The sequence below is a fragment of the Mustela nivalis genome, assembly GCF_964662115.1.
Source record: "Mustela nivalis genome assembly, chromosome: 3".
NCBI classification, from domain to species: Eukaryota; Metazoa; Chordata; class Mammalia; order Carnivora; family Mustelidae; genus Mustela; species Mustela nivalis.
The window spans coordinates 139,161,598-139,187,058 of NC_139022.1; the positions used below are offsets into that span (position 1 = coordinate 139,161,598).

Sequence of the window (25,461 nt, forward strand, 5' to 3'; positions counted from 1 at the left end):
TTGAACCACATGGTTTGGACTTCATGCGTAAGAGTAGAGTGGTTAAAACCAGGGATTCCCCACTTCTTGGATGCCTGATCCTGAGCAAGCACAGAGCCTCTCAAAGCCGCAGTATCCCTACCTATAAATGTCCCTACCTATATATAAAATATAACAGGCCTCAAAGGGTCGCTGTAGAGATTCAATGAAACAAACCATGTAAAACAATTAATACGGTGCCTGGCACAAAGGAAAGTTTAGTAAGTGGCAGCAAATGTCAGTACCAGAGCCTTAGAACCGTGGACGTGGGTTCATAAAATCCTCAAGTTAGAAGGGAGCATGGGGAACATGGAGCCCATCACCCCCCCACACTTCTGCACCCACTCATCAGTGGGGGAGCAGGGGAGACAAAGGCATTTTCTGTTTCAAAGTGATTTCCTGTCTAGGGAGTGAATGTTTGCCCATTTCTCACAATATCCAAAGTGCCTTGTGAATCCACAGGTCTGCCCAGAAACAAGTGATGAGGGCCCTGAGCAGCCAATGGAAGTATGCTGGCCTTTCTACCTGTCTGGGGAGCCCCCGCCTCCCCATCCTGCCCTGTTTAAGGCAGCTTTGCCCAAGTGGGGGGTATTTCCAGCTTAGTGGTTTTCACTTCCACTTTTACCAGGTGGGCGGAGTAGCCTCCGGTGGACAAATCAGATTCCTCCTCAGCTCCAGCTTCAAGAGGTAAGCTAGGCATTCAGGGTCCCAGACACCCAGGCACCGGTGGAGGCAGCAGCAGCAGCAGCAAGAGCAGCAGGAAGTGTGGGGAAGTCCAGAGGCCAGAACCATGGAAGACCAGCGCGACCTTATCTCCAACCATGAGCAGCTGCCCATGCTGGGCCAGCGCCCCAGTGCCCCAGAGAGGTACGTGTGAGCTGCAGGAGAGAGCACACAAATCCTGGACCACACAGACAGGCCTGGGTGCTGCAGGGGGAGCATTGGACAGGGAGCCATGGGGGGATGGGTCCAGGCCCTGACTCTGGGTGGTTTTCAGCAAGTCTCTGGCCTGCTCTGGGCTTCTGTCCTCCCTCCTGTAAAATGGGGGCGCTTCTCCAGGGCAGGGGTTTTAAATTTCTTTGCATGATACACTTTTGTTCTCAAAATCTCAAGACAGCCGCAAATTCTCCCCCTAGACTATCACACAGTATCAGCGGCTTCACAAACCGCCTGAAGGTGAACTGTGAATCCTGGGTTTGAAACCTTGGACTAGATTTGGAAAATGTTATGGATCCAGAGTTTCTCAAAGAGGATGGTAGAAGCTGCTCATCACAGTGGAGTTTCTCCCTAATCACCACGGATAGGTGTATGGGTTTTTATCAGGGAGGTGTAGTTGCCGGTGTTTGTAGAGTAGATGGACATGTCTGCCATTACCGGAGAGATGCTGGGGGGAGGCAGGAAAAGACAAGGGTGGGGGGAGGGCTTCTGGCTAAATTTTTAGAAGGGAATGAAGGCTGACATGGGTCATGCCCTGCCTGTGTCCCTCTCCTTTGTAGCAAGGGGCCAGCGCAACCATCCAGGGGACCCCAGGACCCCTTCCCCAGCCCCAGCATTGTTTCATCCAGGTGTTTCCCTGAAAAAGAAAGAAAGGAAGGAAGAAAAGAAGAAAGAAGAAAGAAAGAAAAGAAAAGAAAAGAAAGAAAGTTAGAATGCAGCTACCCCATAGCCCTACTCTCCCCAGTCTTCAAAAAGTAATTTGCAAATTGGGGCGATTGGCTGTCTCAGTCTGTAGAGCATGACTCTTAATCTCAGGGTTGTGAGTTTGAGCCCCATGTTGGATGTAGAGATGACTTCAACATCTTAAAAAAAAAAAAGTAGTTTACAAATTATAGGGACTCAGAGCTGTGATGCCAGCTGTTGCCAGGCAGAAAGGGCTTTTGGAGAGACACTCAGAGATATCATGAGGAACTGCATTCTAGGGGACAGTGGTGACCAGATATAGACCATAGAGCATGCCTGTAAAAATCCCAAAGAATTCCAGGGCTAGGAGGGCTGACTCTCCTGTGAGGGCTAGATTCTGGTCTAAGTTCTGCTGTTGTCATATGGGACTTAGACAATTGCTACTTCTTATTGGGTCTCAGTAATAATAAAAGCAATGAGACATGCTAATAGTTCCCTTTCACTGACTACCTGTCCCCAGTCCTCAGCCAGGGTAATTTCTATGATGAGTTACGTGCTAAATCCAACCCTAACTCTTATTTTTTAATTTTTTTAAAGATTTTATTTATTTATTTGAGAGAGAGACAGTGAGAGAGAACATGAGCGAGGAGGTCAGAGGGAGAAGCAGACTCCCCATGGAGCTGGGAGCCCGATGTGGGACTCGATCCCGGGACTCCAGGATCATGACCTGAGCTGAAGGCAGTCGTCCAACCAACTGAGCCACCCAGGCGCCCCAACCCTAACTCTTATAAGTCCAGTACTTTTATTAGCTCCTTTTTACGTAAGAGAAAATTGAGACGTTGTTAGGCTTTATTAGTTAGCAGCTTGCCGAGTTATGACAGCTAGTGAGTATTGGAGTCAGAATTTGAATCCAGGACTAGCCTGATTTCAAAGTGTGAGCTGGCTCTACCGTCTGGCCTCCTTGTAGAGGCAGGACTTTCAGAGAGGGCTGGGAGGGCCACCCAGTAAGTTGCAGACCTTGTGCAAGCTCAGTGTACAGAGAGGGTGCCCCCTCCTCAAATCCTTGCCTGGTTTCCCTTTCCTTCAGGGACTGCTTCTAAAAATGGCCCCAGTCCTGTGTGCTAGGTCCATTCCAGCTTGAGCCTGTTCCTCAGACCCCTTTGTGAACTCTTCTGCCTCGCAACATTTGTATCATGGTTCCTGCTAGCTCTGGTTGGCTCCTGACTTCAGCCAATTATTATTATTATTTTTCATTCAAGAAGGAGGCAATGGAAAGAAGGAAATGAAGAGAGTGGTGGCAAGAGTTGGCAGTCAGCCAGAACCAGGGTATCCACATTCAAGAGGCAAAAAGAGGAAGAAAACCAGATGCTAAAGTTAACTATTAACTCCTCTGAGAATACTCAGTGCTAATTGTCCCTAGGTATGGAGCCAAGAGCTTTACTCTCATGATTTTTTTTTTTTTTTTTTTTTTTTTTTGTCTTGAGACTTTATTTATTTGAGAGAGAGAGTGCTCGACAGAGAGAAAAGGAGAGCAGGCTCAGGGAACCTACGACAACATGGGACTCAATCCCACTACCCTGGGATCATGATCTGAGCCAAAGACAGAGCCTTAACCTGCTGAGCCACCCAGGCGCTCCTACTCTCATGATCTTATTTTATGTAGCAATTCTTTAAGTAGCTATTCCTACCTCAAGTTCCTCAGAGGGGTTGACTTGCCCCTGCTCCCTGAACTAAGGGGGTGGCAGAGCCAGGATTCCACGCCAGGTCTCATCTCCAACATGACCGTGTAGATTCTTTGGCCTTCTGAGAAACTGAGGTTCAGAGAAGGTACAGTGGAAGGAAGAACTGGGACTGGATTGCGTGTGGGGTTGTGGAAGGGGTGAGCATGGAGACGAGCTGGAGATCTTGAACCAGGCAAGACCCATCCTTGGGTGGACGTTCACAGAAGCCAGGCCACCCCTGTTTCTGGAAAAGGCCAAGAAGCAGTACTTGTTTTCCACTCCTGTCTGGTCTCCTCCTTTTCCCCACATGGGGTTTTTGCTTTATCCTAACAGAACAGCAATCTTTTGGGCTGGACCTTGGCCCAGAACATGCAGAGAACTGGCAAGCAAAGAGCCAATGAAAATGAACTATATATGTGATGTCATGAGTTACTAGGCAGAAGGGTCTCCTGGAGTTTCCTAAACTGTCCTTGTTGGTTCCCAGAGTAAGCAGGGTACAGTGACAGACTGACAGTTTCTAGTGGGGTTCTGGTAGTCCCACCCCAGTGAGGTGGGAGAAAATGGGCCAGGAGCTCTCAGGGTCCTGAGGCAGAATCCTTACATTCCCTAAACTGTGACATGTTCATGTGCTCCCAAGACCAAGCCCAACAGCTCCAAGGACTATCTGAGGTCTGGCCACCCAGCCCTGTGCAGCCAATTCATTTAGAGAATGTGAGACACTCTCCCAGTCACACAGGCTCAGGCACCGTACTCCTACTGAAATCTACCCTGGTGGATAGTGCCATCTGAAATACGTAGGTGGTCACAGATCTTACCTCAAAGAAGAAACCACCAAATCCTAGAATTGTGCAGGTGAGAGGCACCCACATGGCAAGCCCAGACAATGGCAGAGACTTGCTCAAAGCCAAGGAGAGTATGGGGCAGAGGATGTGTCCCCAGAGGGGGTGGTCTGACTCTGCTCCTGTCTGACTTCCTCCACTGGCCCCAACCTGCTCCTAAAATGTCAAGGCTTCGGGGGGCGCCTGGGTGGCTCAGTGGGTTAAGCCACTGCCTTCAGCTCAGGTCATGGTCTCAGGGTTTTGCGATGGAGCCCCACATCGGGCTCTCTGCTCAGCAGGGAGCCTGCTTCCTCCTCTCTCTCTGGGCCTGCCTCTCTGCCTACTTGTGATCTCTCTCTGTCAAATAAATAATAAAAAAATCTTTAAATAAATAAATAAAATGTCAAGGCTTCACTTCTCGTTTTCAGGTGGGCCACATGCTCTGCTGTCCAAGGCCCACTTCCTTCCCTTTTCTCTGATTTCACTGCAGGGGTTGGGTAGGTAGGGGGGTGTGTTAGGGGTAGCTGAGGGGGTGGCAGAGCTGACGGAAATGGGGGGCATTCCTCTGCTCTCAGTCAGTCCTTGGACCAGCCACCTCTGTGGACCCTGCCCTGACCTATCTCCTTCCCCCCAACAGCAAGTGCAGCCGAGGAGCTCTGTACACAGGCTTTTCTGTCCTGGTGGCTCTGCTCCTGGCTGGCCAGGCCACCACCGCCTACTTCCTGTACCAGCAGCAGGGCCGGCTGGACAAGCTGACCGTCACATCACAGAACCTGCAGCTGGAGAATCTGCGCATGAAGCTTCCCAAACGTGCGTGCGCCACCTCCATCCTGACCTCTCCCACCCACCATCCTTCCCTCAAGACCCCATCCCTGCCCCCACCTGGGCCCACTTTCTTCTCCTTCGGGTCTGGGATTCCAGCCCCTTCTCACTAGGTTGGAGATCTCGGTTCCCAAGATGAGTACTCTCTTCCCTGGGCACCGGGACCACACCCACACTCTACCTCCTGTCCCCACAGCTCCCAAGCCTTTGCACAAGATGAGGGCTGCCACCCCCATGCTGATGCAGGCACTGCCCATGCCAGACCTGCTCCAGGAGGTAAGGACGACCTTAGGGCAGTAGAACAGGGAGGTGTCATCTAGCATGGGGAGGGCAGGTGCTGAGGGACAGGGGACGACAGCTGAGCAGCAAAAGCCCACTCAAGGGGGAGGAAAGAGCCTCATCAGTCCATCCCTGGGATGTTTACGAAAGGCTTCTCGTTTCCCAGCGCATCTCACAGCCGCCTCCTTTTTGTCATAAGTGGGTGATGTTTCTGTCACGAAAAAATCCGCTGCCCACAGTGCCCTGGGCAGAAAAGCTTATGCAGATCTGACCACTAAGGACGTTGATGCAGTGAAGTGACTTGTTTGAGCTCTCCTACTTGGGCTCCTACTCGCGGGGTAGTGGAGACAGGCCTGTTCCTGTGGGGCACCTGGAACTCCCGCCTCTTACCCAGACCTGGAGCGTTGGCTCTGTTCCAGGGCCCCTCCTCTGTGGGTCAGTACTGGTGACCCCCTTTTCTTTCCTTCCACAGCCCTTGCAGAATGCCACCAAGTATGGCAATATGACACAGGACCACGTGATGCATGTGCTTCTGGTGAGTGCCTGGCCATGGCCCTGCCTCCCCACCCAAGTTCCCCTGACACTGTGCTCCAGGGCCTGCACCATTTTGGACTCACTGGATTAGCGAAAGAACGCCAGTGTGGCCCTTCAGCATCATCTGTAGTCTAGCCCTGCCGTCCACTTTTTTGAGTGTTTGAGATGGAGGATCTGAGGCCCAAAGCCCAGAAGTGACTTGCTCAAGATGCCCGTTTTTTCCTTCCCAAGTTTTTGCTGCATGTCTACTCTGTACCAGGCACTGTGCAAGGCTCTGGGCTCACACTGGGAAGAAATCAGACTCTGCTTTCAACCCCACGGGGGTCCCAGGCTAACATGGGAGATAGACAAGTGACTAGGTGATAAGGGACAGGCAGGAGAAAGCAGCAGAGGACCCAAATAAGTGGGGATAGTGGAGGGGGTGTTGAGGAAGGGAGACCTGGAGGATGGGTAGGGGTCTGCAAGGAGTGGAAGACTGGGGGTTATGGGTAAGACCAGGCCTGGAATTTGAACTCCCGGCCCTGGGCTCGTACAGCTGTGCAGCTGGAAGGCCCTTGCTGCCTCCCCTGTCCTTGGCTCCATTATGGCAGAGGTCCAAGGGAAGGTGGGTGGCACGTTTCACCTTGTCTGCCAGAGAGCTTTTTAGACCTTCCTTCCTGTCTTGCTACCCCACAGGAGACCGACCCCCTGAAGGTGTACCCGAAGCTGAAGGGGAGCTTCCTAGAGAACCTGAAACACCTTAAGAACACCATGGGGCCCCTGGAATGGAAGGTCAGCAGCCACCCCCTGCGCTGGCTCCCTCTCATCCCTGACATCTAGGACAGGGCTGGGAGAGGCTCCACGAGGGCTGGGCCGGGGAGGCCACCTTAGAAGCTAGAGGTGGGGCGCCAGTACCAACAAAGCCATAGCCATGAAGAGGGCTTGGAGCTGAGGAACCACCTCGACCAAACTCCATGGGTCTCTAAGCAGGAACTCAGCTACAGCTGGACTCGGCTGCTGGGTCCCTCTCGGACCCTCCACATCTGTCCCCAGGGGCAAAGTTGGGTAGGGTTGGAGGAAGCTATGGAGCTTGACCCCTTGCCTCGATCCTGTCAGGTCTTTGAGAGCTGGATGTATCAGTGGCTCCTGTTCGAAATGAGCAAGAACTCCCTGGAGAATAAGCCTGAGGTTCCACTAAAAGGTATGCGGAGCGAGAGCCTTGGGATGCCAGGGCTTCTGGAAGCTCCCTCGGGGCTCTCTGGGAGCTGCAGAGGTTAGGACCTAGAGCACTCCCAGATCCAAGCCCTGGCACTCTCCCAGTCTCTAACTCTCCCTCCTGTCTCTTCTGCCTGTTCCTTCTGGGCTTGGCTGCTTCTCTGCACTCCCCTTAGAGGATGACCTCCGTCGTGGGGGACGGCACTGCACACGTGGGCCTGGAGCAAAATGACCCAACACATCCCATCACATATCATCACAGTGACCTTCTCCACTCGACTCTGCACAGGCTCTCATGAGGGGGCTGGGGCAGGGCTCATGAGCCCAGCTGCAGAGGGACCTCCCCAAGCTCACACAGCCAGTATGGGCCGGACGATTTTCTAAACGTAGATTTGTAGAAGGCACTTTGATGCCATTGTGACCAGCTCTCAGCTGATGTCTGAAGCCCTCTACAATGTGCTCAAAGAAAGCCCCATTTGCACTTGGATAACTCAGTAACAGAGGCTCAGACTTCCCGAGATGCCCATTGCTTTCCTCAGAAATAAGAATCATAGGAGCAATTCCTAACTTTAATAGGCATTGAGTGTCCGAAGAAATCACCAAGTTCTAGGATAAGTGTGCCACATGGCCATTCACACCCTCTTCGATCTCACACCTTGTTGGTTCAGGCCTCAGTTTCCCCCATCGGTGCCAGGGGTAGAGTGAGCACAGCCACCCGGGCAGAAGGCATTAGGCCCACAGCAGTGGTTATGTGGATTCTGCTGAGACTCTGGCCCAGGGTCTGCTCACTCACTATGTCTTCACCATGCCTGTCGCTTCAGCACTGACCCAGTGCCAGGAGGAGGTCAGCCGCGTCCCCGCCGTCCACCCTGGCACATTCAGGCCCCAGTGCGACGAGAACGGCAACTATAAGCCGCTCCAGTGCTATGGGAGCACCGGCTACTGCTGGTGCGTCTTCCCCAACGGCACCGAGGTCCCCCACACCAGGAGCCGTGGGCACCGTAACTGCAGGGGTAAGCAGTGCCCACTCAGCCAGGGCGTGCCCAAGGAGCAGAAGGGCCGAGAAGGCTGAGCGTGAGAAGGGCCTCCTGGCACACCTGGGACAGGCCCCCAGCTGCCCTTTTATCCACCTACCATGCACTCCTCATCGGTTTGTCCATTGGTCCTTCCTTTCCTTACATCCACTCATCTACTCACTCACCTGTCCTTCTGTCCTTCTGTGAACGTCACACAGCTGGCCATGGCCCATGGTCCACCCAGAGGTCCTACAGGTCTACCCATCTCATGTCATCACTCCCTCCCTGGGCCTGCCCTGAGCACACCCAGCAACAGTCCTGCTCCACCAGGCACGAGGCCGGTGGCCAAGGCTGGGAAGGAGAACCCTGGCCCCTCGCCAATGGGTGTGGGAGGTTGGACTGTCAATTGACACACGGCCTTGCTGCTCCCTTGCAGAGCCACTGGACATGGAAGATCTGTCATCCGGGCTGGGTATGACCAAGCAGGACCTGGGTCAAGGTGAGGGCACCTGCAGGGGTCACTCGGGCTCCAGCAGCTTATCCCCCGGGGAGGCCAAATCCCTCAGGGCCGGCGGGCCGGCATAGCACGACCGTGGGCTGTCCTCCAACCTCCCCGGGACATCCTTTTCACACCTGACGACCACCGTTAGGGCCTGTAGGGGTGGAGACTCCTCACCTCTGAGATCCCAGGATGCTGGAAAGGGGCAGGGATGACAGGGGACCCCAAACCTAACCTGCTGCTGCTTCTCTGTAGTGGCCGTGTGAGAAGAGCAGACGCTGACGCCAGCACACAGCCCGCCCTGCATGGCCACTGCCTCCTTGCTCCCCTCCATCCCCCAACCCTAGCCCCTCTCCTTCTCTCCCAAACTGCTCCCACACTCACTGTCTCCCACTCTGCGCCGCCTTCCGGGACACCCTGGCTCCTGGCTCTCCATCATCCTTAGATACCAGTCACATCAGGGAACACAGATTTAATGATGCAGGAGGGCCCTGTGGCCCGACCCATCGATCAGCAGGAACGTGTGGCCCAAGGCGGTAGACTAGGAGGTACGTGCTATGGGAGCTTCAGCCTCCAACATGGGAGCCCCAAGATCCAGGCCCAGGGATGACCCGGAGGGTGCATGGAGAAGAGACAGTGCTCCCCCATACCCAACATGTCTGCCCTTTTGACCTTGCCTTTTTAGCCTGTTTAGCTGGGGGAAAGAGCCACCCTTCCCCTCCCCAGCAGCACACTCAGAAGAACCAGCCTCTTTACAACACCCCCACCCTGCCTAGCCCTTCCCTGTGTGCAGCCAAGCTTATCACTGGCCCTCAGGGCCACAGCTCTGAGAATAAAAGTAGTAAGTAGGACACTTCTGGCTCCTGATTGTTGTTGGGATCTGGCTCATGGACCCCAAGGAGGTATCTGAGACCTTGAATCCAGTGGTCTGGATGGGAGGGCATAGCCCAGGAAGCCCAACCCCAGATGCCCGTGGGGCCTGGCCAGGCTGCGGGCATGCACTTTGGACACAGACGCTCTTGGTTTCCATGGTAACACACAGGCATACTCTACTTCCAAAAAAAAAAAAAATAGGCTCTTACCCAGAGTTGTTTAAGTTCAAGTTCCTCTTGGTCCAGCTTCCATTTTTCCCCAGCTCTGTTTTCACTTCCCTACTAAGGACCACGTGAGTGAGGATGGACGGCAGTGACACAGGCTGCCAGGAAGCAGGGGCTGTGGGGAACCAGGAGCTCATGCCCTACGTAGACCAGACCCCTGTTCTAGGCCAACACACTTAGCAGGGGAGAGAAGCTAATACGGGGCAGGGCCCTGAGAGAAGGGTGCAGACGGATGCCAACCCAGGTCTCTAAGATCTCTGCCCAGCTCTCTCCTCTCCTGCATATCTTCTTACTCTCATTGGCAGAAGGCTCAAAGCCCTGGAGAGAAAGCTCCCTGTCCCCTGGGGCTCCACACTGCTCTGGGCAACGGCACTGCTGCCCTCACCACATCCTGGAGACGTGTCACCCTGATGTAGCTATGGAGTTCATACATTTCTTGCCTTTGTCATTCTAGAACCTTCGTTATCTGAACACGAAGGCAACTCAATCCTAACTGGTTTACCTGCTCCTACTCTGCCCATGGTCCTACCTCTGGAGACCTGCCTCCAGCTCACACCCGAACTTCCAAAGGTGGTCACCCCCCACTGCCCCTCTTCTACTTCCTGCCTCTGGATCTTGGCCTGCCCCTAACCCAACAACCGTGACGACGTGCGAGGTCCTCCTCAGCGGAGAGGCCACTTTGGAGAGTCTCGTTCTCTGGCGACCTGTCCATTCCACTCACCACAGTGTCCCAGAGCCCTGGTGTGTAGTCAAGAGCCAACCCTGTGCTGTGGTTTGTTCACCTCCAAGTGTCAGCCAGACTCTCCCTTCTAGGAGTAAGTCAACTGCAAAACAGTTGTGGCGCATGCACTGGCAACTCACACCTTTCCTTTAAGCCTTTTATTTTCTGAGTTGTTACAAAAAACCACAAACAAACAGGGAAAACTGATAGAGGACAAAGCCTCTGCATCAGCCAGAGACCAGAGACGTGGAAGGAGCTGTAGGCTGGGCCTTGCTAAGTCTGCAGGGCCCAGAGGTGGAAAGTCCAAGGCCTCTGGGCCTGTTGGGTTTGAAGGGAGAGGGGCAGGTCACTTAAAAAAATATATATATACTGTACACATCTCTAGGAAGCAATCTGTGTCAGGACAGAAGTCAGACGTGGAGTCAGTGAGTGCAAGTCCCCAGAGCTGGACGCTTGGCCGCCACTCCCCTCAGGGCTCACTGCTCGGCCAGCGCGGACACAGTGGCTGGCGGGCTTCTTCTGGGGAGGAAGGGGAGTTAAAGATTCAGTTCCAGCCCATGGTGGGCAGAGGGCTGAGGCACAGGGCTGGTCGCCACTTGGCTAGGAAATCCCTGGGTGAAGGAAACACATCCAGACGTGAGATTTCCCGACCATTTTCTCCAAAGAGAAAAAAATAAAATCAAAACCTGGGGTCTCTGATGCAGGGGAGAAGCCTGAGCCACAGCAGACACTTGCACGGACTGGGTCCCAGAAACGCAGCCAAGCGCTCTGGTGCCCCGCCTCACTCAATCCTCACTGCCAGCCAGGCGGGCTCTGGGTCCCTGCCATTTCCGGGAGGCTGGTGTCTGCTGGGGTCCCATCAGCCCATTCCCCACCACCTGGAAGCACAGCTCCATCGGAATGGCTTATCCTGAGGAAACCGTCTTCCTCCCAACGAGGAATGCTCTCAAATGACAAGAACACAAGGAAGAGGAAGTGAACAGTGGTGGGGAGATTCCAAGCTGTACTTGACCTCAAGCCTCACCCTCCTCTGCAAAGCAGCACTACCCCAGTGCCCATACCCAGGGAGGGTTGTGTTGCTGGCTGCCATCACTATTCTGGATCCTTCTGATTCTGCAGCTCTGTTCCTGACACCGCCTCAGTGGCCCCACGGACCTTGAGGTCCCCGCTCCTTCCCTCTGCCTGGGCCCTGCGACCAGGCCAGCTATGCTCCCACCCTCACCACAAGGGGAGGTCGGCAGGGATCCCCGGGCCCCAAAGCATACCTGTCGCCGCGGGCCCCTCAGACTGTCTGCTCTGCTGTCTTCTTCTGTGAGGAGACAAGCAAGAGGCTCCTGTGCCTGAAGCAGCTCCCCGCCAACCCCGTACGCTGTCCACCCCCGCCCACCCCAGAAGCATATGTGATGGTTCTTTCTTGAGGACTCACAGCTCTCCCCAGAACAGATACTGGGTATACAGGGGTCCCCAAGGGCAGGGATGGGGCCCCATTTGCCCAGGAGGCTGAAGCCAACAAATGCTCAGCTTTTCAGAACACAGCTGAGGCTCCACTGGCCACAGCGAGAACGGACCCGTGTGAGGTGTGGCGGGCCCTCTATTCCGGTGATCAGCCTTTGGAACCCATAAAGCAGAGGGGTGTATTTCTGCAGTGGGGACACGATCCTGGCTGGGGGACACAACCCTGGCTGGGGTACACAAATCCTGGGGAATGTCTCCTCTCCCCTCAGCCTACCTGGCTGGCCTCCCTGCCCCCGACCTCGAGGCTCTCCTTTCTTTATCTGTCCCAAGAACATCCTTCTACCTCACAGAAAAAGACGGGGGTCACTCCCATGGCTTCTACACACACACACACACACACACACACACACAAGTCCCTTCCCCTCAGGGTGGCACCTGCCTTCCACCCATCTTCAGTGTGTCACAATTCACAAGCCCCCAACCCCTGGACCCTGAGAACGGGCATGGAGTGGGGACCAGGTCTGGCACACACGAGATGGGGCTGATCACATTCACCCTGGGGACTAGGTCTGGGTTCTTCTCCTGGCTAGAGACTGCTCAAGAACTCACGCTACCTTTTTCTTCTTTTTCTTCTGGAATGGCGAGTCAGGGTCTTTGGTTGAGGCCTTTTTCACTTTCTTCTTCTTTTCCTTTTTTTCCTTGTCTTTCTTTTCTAAAGAAACAAAGTAAACCCCCTAAGTAACAGAAGCATTGGTTGTGGGGGAGGTCAATGTCAAGAGATAGGGCTGGTCTCAAGGGATCCTAGAACCACTCTTTCCAATGTCAGGTCCCCAGTGCTGCCCACACTCTGGGGACCCATCAAAACACAGGCCCCAGGGGGCGCCTGGGTGGCTCAGTGGGTTAAGCCACTGCCTTCGGCTCAGGTCATGATCTCGGGGTCCTGGGATCGAGTCCCGCATCGGGCTCTCTGCTCAGCAGGGAGCCTGCTTCCCTCTCTCTCTCTCTCTCTGCCTGCCTCTCCATCTACTTGTGATTTCTGTCAAATAAATAAATAAAACCTTAAAAAAAAAAAAAAAAAAAAAACACAGGCCCCAGGCCTGCAACCACCTACACTGGTCCAAGTGGCCATGGGCCTGCCTTATGGTTTTCGGCCTCATACACGGACCACCTGGACTATTACTATTTTTCTTTTACTCATGTTTTAAAACTTGTACACATTTACTTTAAGAAGTGACATTCTGGGACGCCTGGGTGGCTCAGTTGGTTAAGCAGCTACCTTCGGCTCAGGTCATGATCCCAGCGTCCTGGGATCGAGTCCCACATTGGGCTCCTTGCTGAGCAGGGAGCCTGCTTCTCCCTCTGCCTCTGCCTGCCATTCTGTCTGCCTGTGCTCACTCTCTCCCTCTCCCTCTCTCTGATAAATAAATAAAATCTTAAAAAAAAAAAAAAAAAAAAAGTGACATTCTACCGTAACGGGAATATCACCTATGGAAGACACAAGGCTGGATGAAAGGAGGTTCCACAGTACACAGGGTCTAGCGCGGAGCTCAGGAAGGGCCGGTGACCGTGACTTCCAAGGGGAACCTGCTATCCAGGTGCCTGGGCCACGGAAGCAGGAAGCAGAAGCACACGGCAAGCGAGCACTGGGGGTCTGCAAGTAGGCCGTGCCCTGTGGCTGCCTCTCTGCGTCTCCGGGCAGGCCAGCCCAGGAGCTCCGGGATCCACTCTGGCTCTGCCACTACCATCCCGTGGCCCCACACAAACCAGTCGGCAGTCTTTCCCTTTGGTGCCCGCTGCGCCCCTGTCCCCCGCCCACTGCGTGCTGACTGGAGGCTCTTAGCCTGGGCCCAGGAGTTTGCTCCGGGCTGCGGCTGGCCGGCCACTTACTCTTGTCAGATTTCTTCTTCTCCTTCTTGCTCTTTGGGTTGCCTTGGTCTCCAACCTCAACCTTCAGTGTCCCTGGCTCCCCTTCTGGCTTCTCCTTGGCTCCTCGGGAGCCAGAAGCCTCTTTCTCCTTCTCCTTGGTGTTACCACTTGCTCCATCTTTCTTGGCTTTCCCCTTGGGAGTCCTGAGGGCCTTTTCTGGCGAGCCAGCACCCTCCCCACCTTCCCCGGCCACCAGCTGCTTCTTCTTCTTGTTCTTGGGGGCTCTGGCGGCCGTCTGGTCCCCTGAGAGCTTCCTCTTGCGGCCCACCCGGCCCTTCCTGCCGGTCTCCTTGGCAGTGTCCGCAGCCTTCTTCCTCTCCTGCTCCAGCAGCTCCGTCAGGACCTTCACCACCGAGGCCTGCACCTGGGCCTCATTCAGGGGCCAGGGTTCACTCAGGAGGCGCCGGCTGATGTCACTCTGCAGTGCCAGCACTGAGGCCTGGGGGTTCCCGGCCTCCTTCTTGGGCTTCCGGGGCTTCTGAGGCGTGGGATTAGCCTCTTTTCTGCCTGTGGAGAAAGGACATGGGGTCACCATCGGGGAGAGCCAGGAAACAGGCTACCGTACAAGGGCCAAGGAGGGGATCTAGGGACACAGTCCACCTCCTCTGACGATGGTACAGACAGGGAAAGGGCGGCCCAGCAGTCACTCTGCCCAACCTCTGGCCTCACACCTTTCCAGCAGCCTCTAACTTAGCTTTTTTAACTTAGCTCTTTCGTCTCCTTGCATTCAAGTCAGGCTGGAGATGGAAAAGGACTCCAGAATCTTAAGGAGGGGGCGTGAACTCTATCAACAAAATGAAAGCTCAGATAGGAGGGAGACGGTATTATCCAGTCAGAAGTCCAGAGATGGGAGACAAGGGACTTGGATTCCAGGTTTGCCTATCACCAGTGCGCTGGGGAACCATGCTCCTCCCACAGCCTCGGTGTCCCCATTTATAAGATAAGGGCTTAGATGAACAGTGAGGCCTCTGTTCCAAGTCACAGATTCATGGTAAAAGCTGGTCAGAGGACAAGGCAGCTTAGGGGGTGATGGGCATGTTGTATACACACGTGGCAGCTGACTAAGCAGGTTTGCTGCCTGCCAGAGTGACTTCTGGTGCAGCCTTTGTTTAGAATTTTCCACGCCTCTGCTCTCCTTTGATAATTGTGTGCTGACTACACGTGTGAAAAAAACCGACCACAGCCCCCTCTAAAATGTCTCCCTGTAGCACCCGCCTCTCACCAAGAAGGCTGGGGAAGAAAGTGAGCAATGACTCTTCTGCTGACCCAGCAGCGACGAGCTGCGGCTAAAGCCAAGGCTGGGGCAGTGGGTGCAGGGCGACATGAGCGGTGTCCCACTGCTGCCCCTACCTCCCCAGGTGCCTCAGCAGGTTTCTGCTCCTTCTGGGCCTCACAGACACAAGAGTGCCTACATGCAGGCTCTGAAAGACGCCCGGGGGCTGTGCCCAGGGGCTCGGCCCGGCTCCCCGTCACGGGGCTGGGGGCTGTTCCCAGCAGCAGACAGTGGGCCCCCATCGGGAGCTCACGCAGCTCTGGCCCCAGGGCTGTGATGGGCTAGGGGAGGCGAAGATGGCAGGAGGCGGAAGGGTCCCCAAGGCAGACAGAGGCCCGATTCAGTTGTTTAGTGCTTTTTGGCAAGGACAGGGGGTGCGGGGAGAGGGAAGCTGAGGAGGGCACGGTTCGCGCTGGCAACCTCCTTCCCCACAGCCCACTTCTCAGCTGCCTGTCTGCAAACACCACAGAACACCCAAGCTGGGGAATGCCCAGGGCTGCTGCAGGCATGCCCATCACAGCTACCTGTTTCTCAGCGCTGGCGAAGTCAGAGCTGGCTGAAGTCCCTGGCTGGGGGACCTCAGCAACTCCGGTCTGCCCTCTCAACACTATGTGACGATTCTGTGTGCCATGCTTTGACACTCCCTGGATGGCTCTACTGTGCCCTGTGTGACTAGACACAGAGGCCCAGTGTGGCCAAGGTCCTGTCCAAGGCTTCACAAGAAGTCAGCCCATCACCAGAGGTCTCTGCCATGTGCTAGAGACTTCTCCAAAAGTGGCTCTTGCCTTCTGTCTGAGCTGCCCTGAGTTCCTAGCCCCCATACCACAAGCCCCTTTGTTAGGAAGCAAAGTTAACGGAGACAGAGAACCAAGACCACTTAGGGCAAGGGTTACCCTACGGCTAAACCAGAATCCCACAGAGATGGAAAACCTGACTTCCAGGCCATTCCATATCATAGAAGCCAGACACCTGGGTGTGGGGCACCAGGCCTTGGTTGGAGATGCCCCTGCGACAGACAGGACCTTATCGGTAGGCCTGTTCCTAAGGCAGGGAAAGAAGGGGCCCACTTCCTTGTCCCTCCGGGTCCCACTCTGTCTCTCCTGTGGCCCTTGACTCACTTGTTTTAGGGGATACGGCACCTGCTACATGTTGGGGTTCCACTTCCTGCTTGCTGTCTGGGGCATCTTTGGTGGCAGAAGTAGAAGAAGCCGAAGGATTGAGGTCTGGCTTAGGAGTGGCCTTTGAAGCTTGGGAATTGGCCAGAGTCGGCCCAGGGGTCACATAACCTGAGAGGAGAGACTGAAGAAACCCAGTTTGAACAACTGAACGAGGCAGAACCCTGCTCCACCCTTGAGGGCAGAGCCTGCCGTGCGGAAGCCATCCCAGGAGCCCTGAAGATCAGGCTGGCTCTCAGGCCCAGGTGGGGGGGCGTGTTAGCCCTTTGAATGTACCTCCTGCACTATTTTAATTAATACAGACTTTCACCGGGTACATTTAAGAAGACAATCTCTTACTACTAACGAGAATGGAAAATCACTACTGCTTGCCGTGTACAGAAGATAACCTTAAAGAAATCCCATCTGTTCTGAAATGTCTTTTTTTCTGGGACTCAGCTAAAATCAAGGCAAGCCTTTTCCACAGGTTCTCGGAGTCCACCCCTCATGGCATGCTAAAACAGAGCCTTGGGGGAGAGAGAGGGCCCCGCTGTGGGGGACGGCCTCGGCCTCACACTGTAGCAGGTGGCCTTCAGCGCCCGCCCCCAGGCCCCCAAGGGGCCAGTCCCCTCCCTCACCATTACCTGAGAGGGTGCCACCACCTCTTCCTCGCTGGACTCTGCTGTGGTCTCCTCCACCAAGGTCTCTGTCGTGGAGGGGGCTGGACCTACTGGGGGAGCACAGGCCACCTGTTGGGAGGACCTGGGATGGCCTGAGCCTTCCACTGGTCCCTTGCCCTCCTGCCCAGGCTTTACCTGCTCCTATGACTCCCTCCAAGGTCAATGGCTATTTGCAGCCTTTTAAGCAAGACTTTTGAATGCCAAAACCTTCCGTTCTAATTCCCAACGCCCAACTTATGCTTCCCTGCTTTTCCGTGGGGGAAGCATAATCCTGGGATTTTAGGGGGCCAGCTATGGGAGCCTGATGGTAAAAAGCTGGCAGCAGTCCAACAGTAGGGCTGGAAAGTCTCTGGTATCATCTGGACCAACCACCTCGTGTGGCTGTATAGGTGGGGAAACTGAGGCCCAGCATGGGGATGGCAGGGCCAGGCCACAGAACAGCTGGAGATACAGAGCTGAGACCTGAGCCTTGTACTCCACCATGCCACCACTCCCCTGCTCTGGGCCCACCTAGCCTTATCCTGGGTCCCTCACCTAGCCTGGGGGCCGAGGGAGCCATCCGGGGCCTGTCAGCATCCTCCTCGCTCCCTGAGGAGCTGCCGCTGCTGTCATTGCTGTCACTGGAGGTGTCAGAGGCCTTGGCTTTGGTGTGTCCAGTGGGAGTAGCTGTGGCACGCTGGAGCGCAGGGACCTCAGGCTTTCTGACCTTGTTGGTCCCCTTGGCTGGCACAGGGAGTGTTCCCAGAGCATTATCAACCTGATTTAGTAAGAAAAAAAAAAAGGAAATAGAAGATAAACTGAAGGGAAATAAACTCGGTGCCTACCCAACACCCCAGTTACCTCCGACATAGGCGCCTGTTAGCTGCTTTGCACCAAGGCCTCACTTAGCACCCTTCCCACAAACGCTCAGCTTGGCAGCAGAGGTCAGGATGTGTGTGCTAATCACAGGGCGGGTAAGTGCTGCTGCTGGGATTCGGGCCCCTGTCTGTGCCCTCCCTTCTGTGCTCTGTCATCTAGGGTGACGCCTGGTCCCACCACCACCACCAGGCTCCCAGCTCACCCCACTGGAAGACAGGGTCCTGGCAGCAGGAGGCTGGGCCTCACTGGCTTTCTGGGCAAGGACTTTCAGGGCGGCCTGGGTCAGCGGGAGGTGAGCAGGGCTCCTCTTTGTCACCTGTGGACAGCCACAGGCAGCCCTGAGACTTGCTAGTCCCCAGGATGCCATCTGTGCTAGGCCCAGGTCAGATCCTGGCTGGGGGAGGAGGGGACCTGTACTTGCACAAAGAGCTGTGGGGCTGGAGGACGAGACTGAGGGATAGTCAAGACTGATGCCACCATGGGGGCAGGAAATGGGGCCAGGCTTCAGTTATCAGCTGATCATACCGTTCTCAGGGGATCCCCCCAGGGGAGGGAAGCAGCTCGGGTCCTACCCGAAGCCCCCAACTCAATCTGCGCTCGCACTGGGGAACAGTCCCCAGCCTAGTGGCTGCAGCCTCCCTACAGGCCTCCCGGGGGCCCTCCTGCCCACACACAGACCCCTCCTCAGGGAGACGGACTGGAAAGGAGCTGGGTGGGCTCTCCCCACCATGGAAACTTCCAGCCCCACCCCCGCATCTCTGCTGTTGCGTGGCCCACACGGCCCGCACCATGGCCTGTCTGGCCTGGCCCCGCTCGCCTTACTGCTTCCTCCAGCTCTCCCTGCCCACGTGCTTCCCCAGGGGGCCCCAGCCCAGGTTCCCCGCCTGGAGTACTGGCTTGCCCTGGCCTGGCTGCTTCTCTAGCGTCGATATTGCTGCCTCAGGGAGGCTGCTCCCCCTGTCCTTCCTAAAGCCACTCACCGCCTTATTCTCTAGTTTATACCCAATTTCTCTTAAAGTACCCACTAGTTGGCGAGTGCTTTACTTTCTGGCTTCCTTGTTTCCTGGCCCGGCCCATGAAGGAAGGGACTTTCCCCCATTGCTGTCCCCACCATGGTGTCTCCAGTGCTCGGCGTGCAGACGCACTCGGCAACCCTGCTGGCTGAACGGCGGTGGGCTTTCCGGCTGCAGTGACCAGTGACCGGTGTGCAGCTACCCAGCTCCCATGTTCCCAGGAAGCCTCTCTCAGGCCTGAGCTTGAGATGAGCCCCTTTGGGCTAAGGGTGCCCAGCTCCTTCCTGTCCTCTTTGGGGGGTGACATGCAATGGGCTGGGAAAGCTGACCCGCAAGGCCCAGGAGTGCAGTGAGGAGTGAAGAGGCCTGGGCCCGGGCCCTGCCTCATCCTGTACGGGCCTCTGTGGTCCTGTTGAGGGGCAGCCCTCAGCTCGTGCGCCACAAGCCGCTAAATCCACCCTGCTCAGGCGGCAGGTTCAGGCCAAGACCCAAAAGAAACGCACCACAAATGGTGAAGGCCAGGAGATCACCGTTATGCCCACTAAGAACAGGCAAGATTTGTTCATAGCACTTCCAAACCGGGAGGGAAAAAGAAAACAAACCAGAAGTGCAAGGGTGCTCAAAGGGCTGCCGCGGGGCGTGAGCTGCACCCTGGCTCTGCCTGGAGGCCATGCTCCCATGCTACTCCTCCTCCTCAGCCCAGGGGTCTCCAGGAGCCCAGTTGGCACTGCAGCCAAGCTGGGGAAGGTGCTGGTGGTGAGGAGGCGGCTCCTCGCGCAGGGCTGGAGGAGAACAACGGCAGTCCCACCCAGCAGTACCGTGGAGCGAGCGAGCCCCCCTCACCCCTGCCAGCTCGCACGGCCCACCCCTGCCCATCCGGTACCTGAGCAATGGGTGTCTCCTGTTTCTTGCCTTCTGACATCCGACCAGACACCGCGCTGCTGCCGGTCCCCACGGCGTTGGCTCTGACGGCTGGCCTTGGCTGGGCCGTGAGCACACTTGTGCTGGTTCTACTGGCTGAAACAGAGCAGGGCGGGGTGCAAGTCAGGGTACACAAGTCATAATCCCCAATTATCAGCCCTTCCTGGGGACATGGCCCAGTGCTCACGGCACCTGCAGCAGAAGCCTGTCCAATGCCCTCCCCCTCGGGGCGCCTGGGTGGCTCAGTACGTTAAACGTCTGCCTAAGGCTCAGGTTACAATCCTGGGGTCCTAAGATCGAGTCCTGCATTGGGCTCCCTGCTTTGTGGGGAGTCTGCTCCTCCCTCTGTCCCCAGATTCCCCTGCTCATGTTCTCTCTTTCTCTCACAAAAATAAATAAAGAAAGAAAAAACAAAGCTCTCTCCCTGAGCCTCACAGGCAGGAGCCATCGCTAGCTCCATGCTGCAAGCTCAGGGGAATCAGCTGTGGCAGTGACCCCAGGACCTCACCCCGGCTCTTCCCACCCTTCAGTCCTCCACGCCACCGCCCCTCAGCTGGCCGGGCCACCACTCTGAGCAATGCTGGGGAGCACTGCTACGGAATGGATTCTGCATTTAGAAGAGTCTCCGTAAGAATATCATGGTGATCTACAAAGGCTCAGTTCTGTGTGTTCTAGTGCTCCGTGTATGCCCCAAAGCCCATGCACGAAGCCCATAGCTTCCTCCAGCATGGCACTGCCCACCCAAAGGACAGCTCTATGGCCAGCAGGAATCACATGGTAAACGCGTAATGTCACTGTCGGTCAGGTCAAAACTATGGCGCATGCATGCACAGTAGGAGCTCACTAAAAACACAGATACAGCCGCGGTTCCTGTAAAGTGAACAGTTCTAAAATGGCAGTAATTATTCCAGACAGTGGAATTATAGTGACATCTTTTCCTCGGAGCTATTCTGTACTTAATGAGCCTACCAAAACCAAGTCTTCTTATCATCCTTGTGGAGTGTCATAATAACAACATTAGCCATTTTCCTGATGGCAACGGGAGTATCACAGATTCTCAGTCATAGAAACCTCAGACAGGGTCCTGTCTCCCACCGAGAGATGGGATCTTTGCCTACGATGTCTCCTTTGGGATTACCTAACCCTTTGTACATGCCACCAGGACTGGGAGGCTCACTACCACCTCACAGCCCTCTCCCCGTTCACGCAGTCAGTTGTTACGAAGCTTTTCCTCCATTACGTAGAAATCTGCTACCTGCAGCTTCTGGCCACTGGCGTGGGTTCTAGCCCTTGGAGCTGGTACAGAGAAGTCCCGGCAAACTGTCTCTGGAAACAGAGATCAGGACGAACCAATGTCGGGTGCAGAGACCTGGCCTCAGGCCCCTCTGGACCCACAACTGTGTGCCGTGTGACTCAGCCAGCAGCCTCCCCTTTCCGGCCGTGGTGAGGTCTGTGCGTGTGCTGCATGCGTGCACACGTGTGTGTGTGTGCGTGCATGCATGTGCCGGCAGCTCCTGCCGGGTGAGCCTGGCGGCCGCAGCACACAACTCAGCCCTGCATGGGACTCAGTCCTGCACGGCAGGCCTGTGCTCACCAGGAGTGGAACATTGCGTCGCGGGGATCACATCCTCATCCTCACTCCCAGAGGAGGAGCTCCTGGCAGTGCTCTCCGAGGCCTGGGCCTTCCTTGGGGTGTTTATAGCTGGGGCGTGCATGGCGGTAGCAGCTGGGCCAGCTGGACTACGGTTAGGGTCGACAAAAATCAGAGGGGGTTTAATCACCTTGAAAAACAAAAACAAAACATATCCCCCCAGTGATTAAAGGCTTGGCCAGGCAAAGGGGAGGGCAGGTGGGGGGCTGCCAATGCAAGGGGTCCAGAGCACTCAGGGCCACCGGGCAGGCAGAGGCCACCCCAGCTGCCCATAGTATTCTTCGCACACCCCCGGCCCATGCACCTGCTAAGACCAACACAGCACCTCACAGCCCCTGAGGGGCTGAGCCTGAGCCCCTGAGCCCACAGACCTGGAGCCCCTGAGGTCAGCAGTGCTAGCTCTACTGCACAGCTGGGAGAACTAGAAGTCCAGAGAGGAGAGAAGAGTTGCCCAAGGCTGCACACCTTCCCTGAACTAGAGCCAAGCGCAGAAGAGCCAATTCAGCCTGCCTTCCTCTGGCTGACTCCAGGGTCAGACGCTGGCCAAGCCGGGTGCTCTAAGCAGCGTGCCCCCAGCAGCCTGGCTGTCATCCAAGATGCCCCTGTGGAGCTGCGCACAACCAAGCTGCCCCTGCCCCAGGGACACTGGAGCGGCCCACTAAGTTGTGGCCCGGGGTGCCACAAGCCATCTACTCTGAGCCCACATCTTCGGCAAACCACCTGCACAGAGGAAAAGCCAAGGCAAAGATATTAAGGGACCGAACACCATGTGAGGCCCTGTGTGAACTCTTATCCGAACACACCAGAGATAAAGACCGCTGTTCGTGAGACACTCTGGGAAGCGGGGATCCCCAGCGCGCAGGCCAGTTTCTTAGGGTGATGTTGTATGTACGGCGGCTGTCCTCTCAAAGAAAGGAACCTGAGGGTGCTGGGGAAGGAGTGGAGGGTTTGCACAAAGTGGGCCTGGTCACGAGGGCAGCCCTGCTGAGGCTGGGGAAGGCTCGTGGGGGTTCTTCACGCTGTTCTATCTTTGGGCAGGCTTTACAGCTTCCAGCGAGGCAGCACAAGAGAGAGAAAGAGGCTGTTCCCTGGGATCCTGTGACCAGGCCAAGGTCACAGCTCCAGTGGATATGCCCACGGCATGCGAAGTCACTTCACATATTTGGAGCTAGCGAGCCAGATGAGCCCACACCTTCCATCCCCAGAGATCAGAGTCTGTCTGAATTCCATGCCTTCTTTGGCCTGGGGGAAAACACAAGGCAGCCGGAGGAAGCTGCCCAAGACCAAGGTCTGGGACCCCATCTCACCCATTACCTTTGGGGCCCAGGGTGCGGTGGGAGAGCCACCATGAAAAGTCAAGAAGAGAGGGGCCCGCCCGAGGGTGGGAGTTCTGCTGGGCTGGGGCCCTTCCCACCCTTGCCAAACAGCCTCCCCCGCGGCTGCTCTGATCTGCCACTTCCAGAGCCTGCCTTCCCACATGATGAAAGAGAGAAGGATGGAAAGTGGGAGAAGGCTTACAGTTGAGGGAGGGGGGATCTATATATATGTGAGAAGACAGAGGAACAGATTGTCGGGGACGAAGAGAGGCACCGAACCCACCGAGGCAAACAATAGCGTCTGGGATGTTAAAAGCAGCTCAGCAGCAAAGCCTCCTCCTCCCTGTTGCACCTGCCCACACGGCCTTGGTGCCGTGGGCGGAGCAGGAGGGCAGGGACTCGAGGGGTCGGGGGCTGAGCCCAGGACCCGACAGCAGTGCAGTGCCAGCGCACCATTGGAAAGGTGGGTCGTGGGACCCAGGGAATTGAGGAAACCCGTCTCTGATCCCACCTCTGCTGGACCTCATCATGTGCAGAGGCCCCTGAGCATTGAGGGCCTCAGTTTCCCACCTGTTAACAGGGCTATTAGTAATCCCAGGCTGGGCTCGCTCACCAGAGGGGCTCTGATGTGCTTTGAAACTGCACAGCACAACACACAGAGGTGACAGATTCACGGGAAGCTGATGCAGCCAGACACTGGCTGAGCCTCCCTGCAGGTGCCGGGTAGCAAGGGCCTCCAGGGGAGGCAGGGACTCCCTTCCTACCACAGAGCCAAAGTTGGGGGCCTTTTGTCACAGCTGGGCTCACCAGCTGTGCCCTCATTCCAGTCTGGGGCCGACTGGGGTTGGAGGGCTGACCAGCCCCGGCTGTTAACTATGGGAATAAGGGACAGAGCTGAGAAGGCACCCAAGAGCCCCTCACAGAACTGACTGGGGGCTAGTCAGCAGGTCCTGGGCCAGCCCCACACGAAAGGGCTGGGAAATCCCAGTCTCCAGGGGTGGGCCTGGAGCCTCGTGGTTCTCCAGCCCCCAGGGAATGTCACCCCACGGGATGAAAAGACTGAGGCTCAAGAGAGGGCAAGTGGCCTCACCCAGGGTGACCAGCAAACTCTGCCAGAGCTACACTGGAAGTCCTGGAGCACCAGACAGGAACTCCTTCTGGGACCAACCATGCTGAGGCTCCGACTTAACACTCTAATTCAGTTTTTTATGGTCTTTATCTCAGACTCGACCCAAAATGTTGAGGGAAGAGCTCAGGTCTTTTTAATATGGTACATACCCTAGCACAGACCCTGGACTGGGGTTCATTATGCCAGCCCAAGAGGGCGGAGCCACAGACCTTCCCCTCTGAGGTCTCTCTCAGAAAAAGAGGCTGGGGTCCATCAGTGCAGGTGGGGAGACTGGGCACAGTGAGGGAGCCTGGGAATGGAGCCACAATCGCCCGCCTCCCAGCCTGAGGCTCTGCCCTCCATGGACACTGGTCCCTTTTCTCCAGACAGGACAGTAACAAAAATAGAGGGAAACGTGTCAATGGAGAAGTACCTGACAAATGCATAACAGTGAGACTAATCATGCTCTGCGAGCTGGGGATGAAGGAGCTAAGCAGCCCCCCGCAGGGAGGAGAGGCTGCAGCTTCCTCAGGCTGTGCCGTCTGCCCTGAATCCTCCGAGGGAAACACATGAAATGCCAACTTTTTTCCTGCTTCTTTTTTAACAGGGACTCCAGAACCTTCAGGACTAACACACCAATTAAATGGTTGAGCTTAAGCATGATGTTCATTTTAATTGTGTTGGCCCCCGCTTTGCAGGGCGCAGCAGCCCCCTCCTCCCAGCTGTCCCGATCTGTTCAGAGAAGAAGGTGGCCTCCTAAGGGTGCCGGGACTGCCGGACAGTAAGGCCCGGCGGCCCTGCTCTTTCCCTGGTGAGAGGCCAGCACACGCAGTGCCAGGCCATGGGCACAGTATGGATGGCCTGGATTCAAACGCCAGGTCTGTCCACTTGTTCTGGCCATGGGACACCGGGGTAGGTCACTCAACTTCTCTGAGCCTCACTCCTTCCTCCTTCAAACAGGAATAAAAGGACTACCCTCAAAAGGCTGCGGTGGGGACCGAGCAGGATAACAGAGGATGGGGTTTGGCCCCCAGAAAGTGACCGGTAATGGCAGGTGTAGCTGTTCATCAGGATTCCTGTCACCTGTGCTACAGAGCAGGGAACGGCAGCGAGCACCCCACCCTGTCACTGGGGGTGGCACGTGGCATCTGACCTCCCCGGTGGGCCAAGCAGCACATGGTACGGCAGGTGTATGAGGGAGTGGTTGAGGAGAGGGTCTGGTAACTGTAGGACTCCAGGGCCCCTGAGGGGACCTGGTGGAGGCGTCCAGGCAGCTGGGGCTAAAGGACAAGGGCAATGCCGTCCTCTGGGAAGGCTGGGCTTACACAGAGGCCTGGACTCAGCAAGCTGGGGAGACAAGGTGGACCTGGTCCCAACCTTTGGGGGTGAGTCTGGGGAAGCTGGCGGGTGCAGCAGAGAATGTGAACGTGCACCACGGGCACCGGAGTGAGATCCCAGATGTGCCCATCAGTTTCCAACAAGCCCCATGGTGAAGGCTTTCAATTCCAAGGAGCAAGCAGGGATATACAGGGAGCAGGGGGCCAGCATCGCCCCTGCCCTGGCTTCTTACAGATCATGAGAATGTGGGGAACGGATTTCACCTCATTGGGCTCTGAGTCCTGATGCCTCAAGTGGGCCACAGCATAGGCCCTCCTGGAACCGGCATGCCCCATCAGGCAGCACGCTGTGCATGGACGCAGAAGGGAGGTCCGCTACCCTGCCTGCTGCCAGGGCACACACCTCGGCCTCAGACGGGGAGGGTGTGCC

At 56.1% G+C, this 25,461-nt stretch overlaps 2 protein-coding genes across 30 annotated transcripts in view; one reads left to right on the top strand and one right to left on the bottom strand.

Moving 5' to 3' along the window:
* Positions 1-527: 527 nt before the first annotated feature.
* On the top strand, positions 528-9,374 carry CD74 (CD74 molecule). 2 transcript variants are annotated; one of them, XM_082726265.1, is made up of 9 exons: positions 539-885; positions 4,815-4,987; positions 5,196-5,275; positions 5,751-5,813; positions 6,488-6,583; positions 6,908-6,992; positions 7,828-8,019; positions 8,459-8,521; positions 8,777-9,374. In XM_082726265.1, exons 1-9 carry the CDS (start codon positions 809-811, stop codon positions 8,785-8,787), a joined length of 840 nt encoding a protein of 279 aa, XP_082582391.1. In that variant the 5' UTR covers positions 539-808; the 3' UTR covers positions 8,788-9,374. The 2 variants fall into 2 exon arrangements, with proteins under 2 accessions (XP_082582392.1, XP_082582391.1); XM_082726266.1 differs by lacking the exon at positions 7,828-8,019 and having other exon boundaries at positions 528-885.
* A 1,108-nt stretch (positions 9,375-10,482) lies between these two features.
* The window catches only part of TCOF1 (treacle ribosome biogenesis factor 1), a 37,639-nt gene continuing 22,660 nt past the window's right edge, over positions 10,483-25,461 (bottom strand). For 4 of the 28 annotated variants that reach the window (XM_082726259.1, XM_082726237.1, XM_082726254.1 and 1 more), the window contains 10 exons: positions 21,214-21,400; positions 19,582-19,715; positions 17,888-18,001; positions 17,362-17,584; positions 16,792-16,877; positions 16,112-16,292; positions 13,682-14,227; positions 12,409-12,506; positions 11,605-11,648; positions 10,483-10,950 (listed from right to left, as the gene is read on the bottom strand). In XM_082726259.1, coding sequence (XP_082582385.1) covers positions 11,622-11,648; positions 12,409-12,506; positions 13,682-14,227; positions 16,112-16,292; positions 16,792-16,877; positions 17,362-17,584; positions 17,888-18,001; positions 19,582-19,715; positions 21,214-21,400 — 1,596 coding nt within the window. In that variant the 3' untranslated portion in view covers positions 10,483-10,950; positions 11,605-11,621. The remainder of the gene's footprint in view (positions 10,951-11,604; positions 11,649-12,408; positions 12,507-13,681; positions 14,228-16,111; positions 16,293-16,791; positions 16,878-17,361; positions 17,585-17,887; positions 18,002-19,581; positions 19,716-21,213; positions 21,401-25,461) is intronic. The other 24 variants (XM_082726252.1, XM_082726249.1, XM_082726257.1 and 21 more) reach the window with 13 other exon arrangements.